Genomic DNA, 10,991 nt, shown 5'->3' with positions numbered 1-10,991 from the left:
TAAATATATATATCACAAATCAACCAGTGTTACCACTTAATTCTGGCCTAGAATACTTTGTAGGTAATAGCATAAGAGGTAAAGACTTCAATGGGATATTTCTATCAAGGCAGGCCTATTAGATTTTTAAGCTAAACCACAACTCTAACAGCATTTCTATGAAAAAATATTCATAAGAATAAATCACTATAAATCATTTTAGAAAGTCAAAGTATGAAACTTCATTACATGGAAAATCAAAATTAATTGATTAATTGCTTAATTAAACTATGCTTGGGAATAAAGGGGACAAGAGTGCAGAATGGTAGAAAAGGGCCACATATATACCTGTAGGTTCTCAATGCAGAACTGATGTCCGTACATGTCAATAGCTGATAGGAAGATAGACTCGACTTGGTTATGGCGAAGCTCATAGGATGGCAAATGGGAGGCAATAAGAACCTAGAGTGAGAGCAAAATAAGAGGCATAAGTTCCTGAGGGAGTGATTATTCTAGGCTCCTATTAGGCAGCTCTGATACAAAAGCAATAAATATAAATCTGTAAGTGCAGGCATCAAAGATAAAACAGAGACCAAGTAAAACAACTTCTAGGTTCTATAACATAAAGCCAATGCCACCAAATACTGAATCTCAGTTGACTCTCACCATGATTTGTGTTGTGGGCAATTTCCCATGGGGGGTAGGGGGAAGGAAGAGAAAACAGCTTCAATCAAGTTCCATCAGTGCATGTGATTTACCATTGCAAAGCTGCTAGTCCTGGGGACTGCATGACTAGCTGTTAATTGGGAATCAGGTCTGGCAGGGAGCAGCTGTGGGGAAGGTGGATGCAGCATAGCTAGCCTTTTGCAACTCTGAAGTAGAAAAAAAGACTAGGAAAAGCTGCTTTGACAGCCCTAGGTACTCAGCACCAAGGAGAAGGCGCCAGGAAGTAACACCACTGCATGTGAGGGGCAGAGGGAGTGAAAGTAGTGCCACAAACAAACAGGGACACGACAGGATCTGAATACCCTCAGCAGGTCACTGAGAGGTTCAATAACTTTGAGTAGTTCATTGACATGGATACAATTGTAGAGAAAGCAGAAGGTCACTGAACAGCTTCAAATGCTGCTTCCTTGTCAATGCCCACGCACTGAAACACAAAGGGAGCACCATAGCTGGGCTTCCCTGCTGAAACCCTTTGGAATGGAAATGAAGACTGCAGGGTGAAACTAACTGGACTTCTCTGGGGTTGTTCTGACTGCTAGTGCCTATGATTCATTTCATTATCTTTCTGCTTTCCACACTTGATTATTTCCTATACACTTAAAAGTTTTTATCTGCTTCTGAGCTCCCTTTGGGAAGTAAGAAATATTGAGTCTATTTCCTTCCCTCAGTGTCCTTTTCCTCCACCTGACCCTGCTTTACTATCACAGGGATGGTAGGGAGGGTAGGGAATGATACCAGGATTTTTTTTAATGGGAAAAGGGCTCCTATTTTAAAGAGACTCAATATTAATATTTTCCTTTCTCTTCAGAAAACATATACCACGTGAAAACATTTGTTCAGAGGAAAATGTGGCATACATAGAAAATTGCATGATCTTTGTAAGGTGATTAAGTAAAAGCTCATTGAGTCTAGGGCTGCCCAATCCATGAAAACCATCCTCCCTTCAAGATAACCAATGTTCTTTTGTTACCTACCTGGCGTGCTCGAAGCGCCACTTTAGCATTGGTGGTCTTACTGAGTTGGGTTAGCTCAGTGAGGATATTCAGTAGCTCATCAGTGAGAGTAGGGTCCCGGCCACACAACTGATCCTAAAAAAGAACATACAGATCCACATTAAAAAGAACAGGTGGACAGGACTTTGAAATGGAGAAGGCGAATGAAAACTAAGTAAACATAGCTAAATTAATAGGAAAATGTAAACTTCCTATTATTTTTACCCTAAACAATGTGGTAAAGAAGAATACAGAGGAAGTTCTGCTAAGGAGAAGCAGCCCAAATACCTCAGTCATTCAGATTCAAAATTCCTGATGTATTTCTTTATAATTCAACACTATACGTTTAACATGCAGAAGAAATCATCAGAGACTGCTAAAACGGGTCAAGGGGACTCTGAGTAAGAAATAACAGATGATGTCTCAAAGTTTTAAATAATACAAGGACTAAAGGCCTTCCTGTTTCCTCTCCCACTTTTGGAAAGAAGGTAGAAACAAGGCAAAAGGAAACACCCTGGTGGTTTTCATTCCACAAACCAAATGTTCAGCATCCCAGGAGGATGCAAAACAAAAACATAAGAACAAAGTTTTCATTTATACACACATACTAATTAAAAACACCATCCCATATTCTGGCAATTCTGTACCCAGGAAGCTGAGGAGGGAGGATGGCTTGAGGCCAGGAGTTTGAGAACAGCCTGGGCAAAACAGGGAGACCCTGCCACTACCAAAAAAAATAAGACAAATTAGCCAGGTGTGGCTAATAGTGCACACCTGTAGTCTCAGGAACTCCGGAGGTTGAGGCAAGAGAATCACTTGAGCCCAGGGGTTTGAGGCTGTAGTGAGCTATGATGGTGCCACTGCACTCCAGCCTGGGCAAAAGAGTGAGACCTGGTCTCCAAAAAATAATAATAAAAATAAATAAATAAACATGGTGGATTCGTAGCTGGTTTAGAGGAAAAAAACATGCTCCTACTACAGAATCCACGGTTTATTCAGTATTGGGTCCTGCCTCTTCTAAACATTAAAAAATGTTACTCCTTATTGTATTGAAAAAGAAATATTTCTACTGGAGTCCAGTGGAATATCAGTTTATTCCCTAAATTCATCCATTATCCATGCAATTTCCATTTAAGCTGAAAACCTGTAAATTTTTTATAAATGTCCTTTTTAAATTTTACAGAGCTATTGGTGGTAGTAGTTCTTAATATCACACCATATAAAATATATACATTTAGATATCATTTCTTCTAATTGGAGTTTGAAATCATGGCCTTTATAGTTTAGTAAATCTTTATTCTCCCCCTCAATGGGACTTGAAAGACAACCAGATCACAAAGGGCCTACCTGTTGCTGCTTTTTAATCTTCTCCCCACCTTGATATCAGCCCTTTTCTTGAAGAATCTCTACTTCAAACTTAACCTTCCCCATCTCAGGGCTACTTTTTTAGAGCCCTTTATCACAGCAGTATAAATAAAAGCACGGGACTTTCGGCCCTTGGGGAAAACATGCATGTCCCACAACACTGTTTCCAAAACCCCTACAACCTTCCACAGGTAAATACTTTGGGAGTACTCAAAACTATTATGCTGGGAAGAAGGCTTCTCTATTTTTTTTTCCCCCAGAAAATGAGATTCTGGTTCCGCAATCCACCAACAAGAGGTCTGCTCCAACTGTCCTGAGTCATAAAACATATGATGGGATTTATAGTTAAGGAAGTGCAAGCGTTATTTTCATCCATTTAACACAGAGAATTCACTCATCTGAGTGAGAAAAATAAAAGCTGCTATTAAAGTGAAGATAAATCCAGGGTTCTGTTGATTAGAGGACCTGTTCCACCTATCCTAGGCATAAAAGCAAAGAGGAGAAAGAAAATGCAACTAAGTCTCATCTTTTTCTGAGAACTAATGAGCAAAACAGAGTTTCAAGGGAATATGTAAAATCACCAGGGATAAAACCATAAAAAGACAGAAGGAAAGAAAAGATAGACACCAGTGGGCAGAGAAAGCAAGATAAGTTTTTCCTAGTAAATCCCTTTTTTCCTAATGTTCGTAATAGAGCAAACATATTGGAGGTACTTACTGTAATCATCAGAATGACCCACCAAAAGGTCTAAAAAACAAGATGCATTATGGGTAATGCCACAGCTCAGTTACTATGCAAATAGTCAGACGTGACAAAAGCCAACAAGACAAAATAAGAACAACAGTCACCTTCCCAACCTATATCAGATTTGATATGGAATGTTTTCCATTTAAAGCAGAGGTCCCCAACCCCCAGGCTGCAGATCAGTACCAGTCTGTGGCCTGTTAGCAACTGGGCCACTCAGCAGGAGATGAGCAGACGAGCCAGTGAAGCTTCATCTGTGTTTACACCCGCTCCCCATTGCTGGCATAACCACATAAGCTCCACCTCCTGTCAGATCAGCAGCAGCATTAGATTCTCATAGGACTACAAACCCTACTGTAAACTGCAAATGTGAGGGATCTAGGTTGCGTGCTCCTTATGAGAATCTAATGCCTGATGATCTAAGGTTGGAGCTGAGGTGGTGATGCTAGCACTGGGGAGTGGCTGTAAATACAGATTATCATTAGCAGAGAGGTTAGCACAATAAATGTAATGCACTTGAATCGTCCCAAAACCATCCCCCCACCCCTCCCACCCCCGGTCCATGGAAAAACTGTCTTCCATGAAACCGATTCCTAGTGCCAAAAAGGTTGGGGACTGCTGCTTTAAAGGAAATCTAAGTTTACCTTTAGAGATTAAAATAAAGAAAAATGTTGTCATCCTCTTGCTTAGCTACAAATCATGTTCTAAGTTATAAAACAAAACAAAGCAAAACACATAAAACCACTTTTTTATTTCATCTTTCCACTATGAAAGAAAGGACGTGAAAAGGGGCTTAGGGAAAAAGAACCTTATCTGTAAGAAAAGTGTACTATGGAGATTAGAAAAAATAAAAGTGAACTAATTATTTGTTCATGACCACAAGCTGACAATCTTCCTGGGCTCCTTGTGTTAAAGTACAGAAATCAGACTTTTCTGGGATGTGATATATCAAACAGTATGAATAAACCACTACCTCCCTTAGTTTATCCTGACTTGGAAGTTTTCTATTCAAGTATTTTTTTCCTCCACTGCTAGCATTAATATTTAGAAAAAGGTAATAGAAAATTATGTGTAGAATAACTTTCTCAATTCTTTCTTGTCCTTGACCTAATGTTCAGATGTTCAGATCCTGAAAGAAACCAACAGGGTCTTTCAGAACCACCCATCCTAAGACGCAAACATCCAACAAGAAGTTTATGGGCCTCCATCCTAAAGACAGGATTCCTCTGCACAACTGGACAACACAACATCACCATCTAATCCTGACATTTGGTAATAATACCTTTAGATGGTAACTATGTGATGTTTTGTCAATGTAAAAAGGTTAGTTTAAAGAGCCTACCTGCTGATTTGGGGATTAAAGGTCACTAGCAAAAATCTGCAGGCCAAAGTGAAAACTATTATTCAGCAATATTGGTACAACCCAGTTATGTCTTGTTTTTACTTTCAACTTAGATGGTTGCTAACTATAGGGTATATATTAGATTTGTAGAAATATAACAAACATGATAAAGTATCAAAACCATAGCCAAAGTTATGCAGCTGACTGACAGAAGAGCCCAATATATAGTCCAACTTGATTTTAGTATCCCAGGCATTAAATACCTCTAAGGAAGGCAATTCAAAATGAAAAGAATGTGATCTTATGTGTAATGCCCCCAAGACACGGTCCAGCTGGATGAGGCACTAATCCCAGTATCAGCAAAGGACTTCTTGCAGTTTCTTCCAGTCTCACATGGATTTTTTGACATTCTAAAGATGTCACGGGACAGGTTTAACGAGAAATTGTTAATATCACCCTTATTCAATAAACTTGGAATGACTAAGAAAGACTGTTCTTCTTTATTTACACGCTGGACAAAATAGTTGCAGTCATGTTAGGAGAGTAAGGAAAGGTGCTGATCAACATTTTAAATGCTCCCCGTTGAAACCAAGTCAGAGGCTCATATGCACGACATTATTCATACAGAAGCACAGTTTATAGCATGTTCATGTGGCCCATACCAGAATTAAAATATAAGCATGAAGGGACGACTACTCAGCATCAAGGTGGTTATAAAACATGTACATTGCCATCTAGATAACTATGAGGGTACCAATACTTTTTATTTGTGTCAAATAGCTTAATTTGGCAAAAGAGTCCCTTAAATATCTCTAAGCAAACATAAACAATGTTCTAAGCTCTAAGATTTTTCATATAAAATTAAATTTATGAAGCAGAGCTTTCAAAAAATAAATGTATTATTGGCCTTCCAGACTTCATTTTCAATTGTGCTACAAATGTTCCTCCAAATGGAGGCAACCTGATGAGACTTTAGCCTTTTACTTGATATTTTGCTTTCCAGACAGAGTGAAAGATTAGAAGAAATTTTCTCAAGAGTCCTTGAGACAAGTTACCACCAGTTATGCTAACGCCCAGAGAGGATGAACATACCTCTTTACTGGAGCAACCCATATATCGTGACATAGATTCACAGAAGCCTGATTTTCTTCATTTCTCCCTCTAGGTTCAAAAGCCCCAGAAACCGTCAACTAGCTCAGCAAAGCGCACTATCAACATTCCTGCTTCTAGAAAGCAGAGATTGGAATGCTGGGCACATAATCGTCAATAAGGAAGCCAAGGTAAGCAAAGAAAGGGTAACCAGCAGAGAACACAGGCTGAGAGAATCAAAGTGCTACCATGTCGAGGTGACACCTGTAAAAGGCAGTGAGACCTGCAGAAAGAGTAAATCCAGACAATTAAATGGCTCTCACCAGCTACTACCATTAATGCAGATGCGGTGCAGAAGGGTAGAAAGGGGGAAGGGGGAGCGGCTGACCATTGACAAAGAAGGAAAGAGGAAGATGTGTTTTGCATTTAGGAATATTAGATCTGAAAGGTGTACCATCTGAGCTTTATCCATGTTCCATAAGTCATTGCTAGCTGGCCCTGAGCTCAATCATATCAATTAACTTCCTGATTTTCAAATCTCTAAGATGAAGTGAAAACTAATATTTCAAAAGAAATTAATGATAGGAAAGCTTACAGATCCTATTAAGCTTACTGAGTCTTGTTTTGTTTTGTTTTTTAAAATAAAAAACATGATCAAGTCAAAATAAAGAAAAGGACAAATCCAGCTTTTTGGTTTGCATCTTCAACTGTCCTCCTCCTCCTCCTCTTTCACAGAAACCCAAACTCTGAAACAGCTCTTTTCTCCTAAGAGCTCAGCCTGTCAGAAAGAAAGTTTGGGTACTATGCATGCAGGTAAGAAATAATCAGGATACAAGGGGGGGGGGCGGGCGGGGAGGGAGAGAACAGCGGCAAGTCCGAGTCCCATTGGCTTCTGCCTGTCCTGACTGGCAAAAGCAGAAAGCAAAGCCTCAAACCAGTTCCCTGACAGGGCCCAACGCCTCTGCAGCACCCCCCGTGTAATTACACACTTGAGTGACTGGACTCTGAAGAAAATTGAAGGCCTGAGCTCCGAACAGCTGCCATTTTCTCTCTCCATCACACCAGCGTGATTACTTGAGAAATGAACAGCCCCGGCTCAAAGCTACTCCAGAATTCTCAGAGGAAATATGGCTCCGTGTTCCAATAATGAGATTCTTAAGGCAAGCGTTACTTACAATCACTCCGCAAAAGGAGCGAGCCAAGCCCCTATATCTTACAAATTAGAATTTAAGAAACCCAGCGACAGTCTTGGACGATCATTACTCTTCTGCTGCTCCAAGGATTCTGGGCTTTGGTCTATTTTTAGTGCAGAAAACTGTTAAGTTCTTAAAAAGGTAATCATAATAAGATGAAAAACTCACCATAATCAGCTTCCTATACAGGTAAATTCCACCCCATTTTAGGTCCAAACTGACAGATTCTTCTATCCCCCTCATCATTACCCTTTTTTGTTGTGGCTTTATCCAAATGAGAATTAAGAATTCTTTCATTAAAATAAAAAAAAAAGCTAAATAGTCTGAGATTTCTTCCCTCTCCTGACTGAGAAAAAAAATTAGCAAGTTGCCATAGATTATATCATTTCTTTGCTGAAACTGTCACTTGGGGAAGTTGAAATATTACATAGTGTTGAAATTTTTGTTTTCCCTTGCAAATGCATCTTCTGGTTTCCCTACCTCCCAGCCATTCTAGGATAGCAAAGGTAATGAACTCTTCCTGTAATTACCTATTTTAAAAAGGTTATTCTTTCTTTTTAAAAAGGCTATTCTTAAAATCTTACATCCTTTACAGTAAACCAGCTGATAGATAACTGAATGAGTGGCACCAATGTTAACCAGAGATTTGAGGGTGATAGCTTCCCTTCATTCTGATTGAAATAAAAAATGGCCATGAAGATTTATGGGTTTTTTTCTCCAAGAAGAAATGATAGAATAAGGTATCAAGAATGTTGATTCCACAAAGGGAAAAGGAAGAAAACTCTAGGAGTGGCCAGGCGCTGTGGCTCACTCCTGTAATCCTAGCACTCTGGGAGGCTGAGATGGGTGGATCATTTGAGGTTAGGAGTTCGAGACCAGTCTAAAAGAGCGAGACCCCATCTCTACTAAAAAATATAAAGAAAATTAGCTGGACAACTGAAGATATACATAGAAAAAATTAGCCGGGCATGGTGGTGCATGCCTGTAGTCCCAGCTACTTGGGAGGCTGAGGCAGAAGGATTGTTTGAGCCCAGGAGTTTCTGGTTGCTGTGAGCTAGGCTGATGCCACGGCACTCAAGCCTGGGCAAGAGTAAGACTCTGTCTCAAAAAAAAAAAAAAGAAAGAAAGAAAGAAAGAAAACTCTAGGAGTGAAAAGGCACTACAGTCCCCCAAAAAGATGAGCAAGAAGCAGCAAGGCAATTGCTCAGGACCGTGGGGGTGAAGGATACTAAGAACAGCCCTATTGTTCTGATTCCTAGAATCAACTCGACCAGAAAGATCTAGAAGTGAAGGACTTGCAAATCATCTTTAAAAATCCTTAAGTCCACAAAAATTCTACCCACTGGTCAAATGTACATTAGTTCTATTCACATTGACCGGTCTTACCCCTCATCCCTAATTTCTACTAATTTTTATATTACTAGGTTATGGGGACAAAATCATATACCTTTTATCAATACAACAATCTGAGCTTAGATTTTCATGTATTAATACATAAAACTAACAGGGACTAAAGAAGATGCAGAATAAATTTAAGTTTCTTTGGTGGGGGAGGGATAGTACTGGATTTCTAACAGTTTTGTTTTGTTTTTTGACATGAGAGCTGTTGCTTATATCTACAGTACCAACAAGAGTTAAAATGAAAGTGTACATTAGCTAGATAAGATTAAACTTTAAAGCTGCTGTCATGATGACAACAGGAATGTGAAGCATGGGAAATTTCTAAACAGGATCAAAGGATTTGAGTTCCTATACATGACTATATGTGTAATAGCCAGTACAGTCCTTTCCTAACTAGAGCAGTTCCTTCAGATCAAGGACAAAGGTAGATGTAAGAAATTGTTAATCCACAAGCCAAGCCCCACTCATCCCATAATTACAAAAGACAGTAGCTTTTTCTCTGACCAGAGCCATCAGAAGGAAAAAATACTTTTTGCATATTATCAACCATCCTTACAGGTTCTGAAAAATGATACTCACAATAAGCATTGTGACCAGAAGATTCTTCTTGGTGACTTGAGCATGAGAGAAGATGTAGTTCAGTACAGTGTTCATGTCACTCTTGTTCTCTTCCCGAAGGGCAAACACACATTTGTCATAGTGACCTGTAAGCAGCAAAAGGAACTAGTCTTTACCCTGTATGTATGTTCACATTTACATGCTATTTGTTTTTTTAATGCCTATAATTCACCTGATGAGCAATGAGAAGAAATATCTTAATATTCTTAGATGAATTTGTAAAGCACTGGCAGTGTGATTTAATAAAAGAAATACTGGACTAGAGTCAGACAATTTAGATATAAGACCTAGGGGCTCAAGGCCTAGTTCTGTTACCAATTTACTATGTGCTCCTGGGCAAATCATTTTACCTCTCCAGGCCTTGATTTCATCACATTAAAAAAAATTGGGAGTGTGTGTACCTTAAATGCTGAGAGATTGGGAATAACTCCAACCCTACTCTTACTCTAAATTCTCTCATTTAGCTTCTTGGAATGATTTCCTTGGAAAAGAGGGTTTTGCTGCTTAAAAAAAAAATGTCAATACCATTAAACTTGATGATCTTTAAGGTCTAACTCAGAGCTTGAAATTCTGGTCGCATGTTTGATTCACAGAATATGTTTCACCCTAACTGGTAGATAGAGTTCTATGTAGGTCAAAAAGATAAAATCACACCAAACTTACCAATATCCGTAAGAAATGTGGCTTCTACCCCTGGAATCAACATTTTCCCCTAAGTCCTTGAAACAGCTAAGCAATGTCTAGAAATTCCAAATCCAAACCAAGGTATAGATCAAGGAGAATCCTGAATTAAGTCAAGAAGTCTGTAGGGAGACTAAAATTATGCATATTTTCATTGGCCTTCCATAAGGCCACCAGGGGCAGGTTAGTTCCAAGTAGGAAACCTATGTTTTACAAAAGAAGCATAAGCCTCAGGTATACTGTAGTGATAACTACCACGGATATAAGTAATATTCAGTTCTTTAGAAAATAGCTTACCTGAGAATTAAATTTTCAAGTAAAGAGGAATTAGTGTTTGAATATTCTCAAGGGTTAGAATTTTATGAAATCATGAAAATAGTAAAGGATTATCACCTCATTCAGATTCCACGTTAAGCTACAAACCAGAACAGTGGCATTCAAACTGCATTATCATGGTTTCCTAGAATACGGAGTACATTCAACGGGGGCCAATTCTGCTTTATCTGTTTTAAATATTAGAGATTGACATAAGCATTTTTTTCAAAATGAAACTAAAATATATTTGAAAGACAGTGGACTACAATATCTAGAGAGCTGCCAGTTTCATAAAAGACCATTTAGACCAAAACAGAAGCTGTTTAAAAATTGGTTATCCTATATAAATTCATATTTTTCCCTAACAAGACTTACTTTTGAAATGACAACAGAAATACATTTTGGCAGTAGGAATTATTGGGACCAGGGGAAATAAAAAGAACACATTTACCCGGGGTGAGGGGAGACACTAACAAAAAGAAAGCAATGATACCAAATGTTCCCTTTTTTAAGACTTTTAATTGTGAAATATATATACAGAAGAAT

General features: G+C 38.8%; 1 protein-coding gene across 1 annotated transcript in view; it reads right to left on the bottom strand.

Moving 5' to 3' along the window:
• The window catches only part of ACACA (acetyl-CoA carboxylase alpha), a 335,776-nt gene that overhangs the window by 128,910 nt on the left and 195,875 nt on the right, over positions 1–10,991 (bottom strand). Inside the window, exons 23-25 of the mRNA XM_012648637.1 lie at positions 9,411–9,535; positions 1,680–1,793; positions 328–441 (exon numbers count right to left, since the gene is read on the bottom strand). Coding sequence (XP_012504091.1) covers positions 328–441; positions 1,680–1,793; positions 9,411–9,535 — 353 coding nt within the window. The remainder of the gene's footprint in view (positions 1–327; positions 442–1,679; positions 1,794–9,410; positions 9,536–10,991) is intronic.

This window comes from Propithecus coquereli, unplaced genomic scaffold (genome assembly GCF_000956105.1).
Source record: "Propithecus coquereli isolate 6110/MARCELLA unplaced genomic scaffold, Pcoq_1.0 Scaffold291, whole genome shotgun sequence".
NCBI classification, from domain to species: domain Eukaryota; kingdom Metazoa; phylum Chordata; class Mammalia; order Primates; family Indriidae; genus Propithecus; species Propithecus coquereli.
The sequence above is the reverse complement of the archived record's forward strand: the minus strand, read 5'-3'. Positions and strand labels throughout refer to the sequence as shown.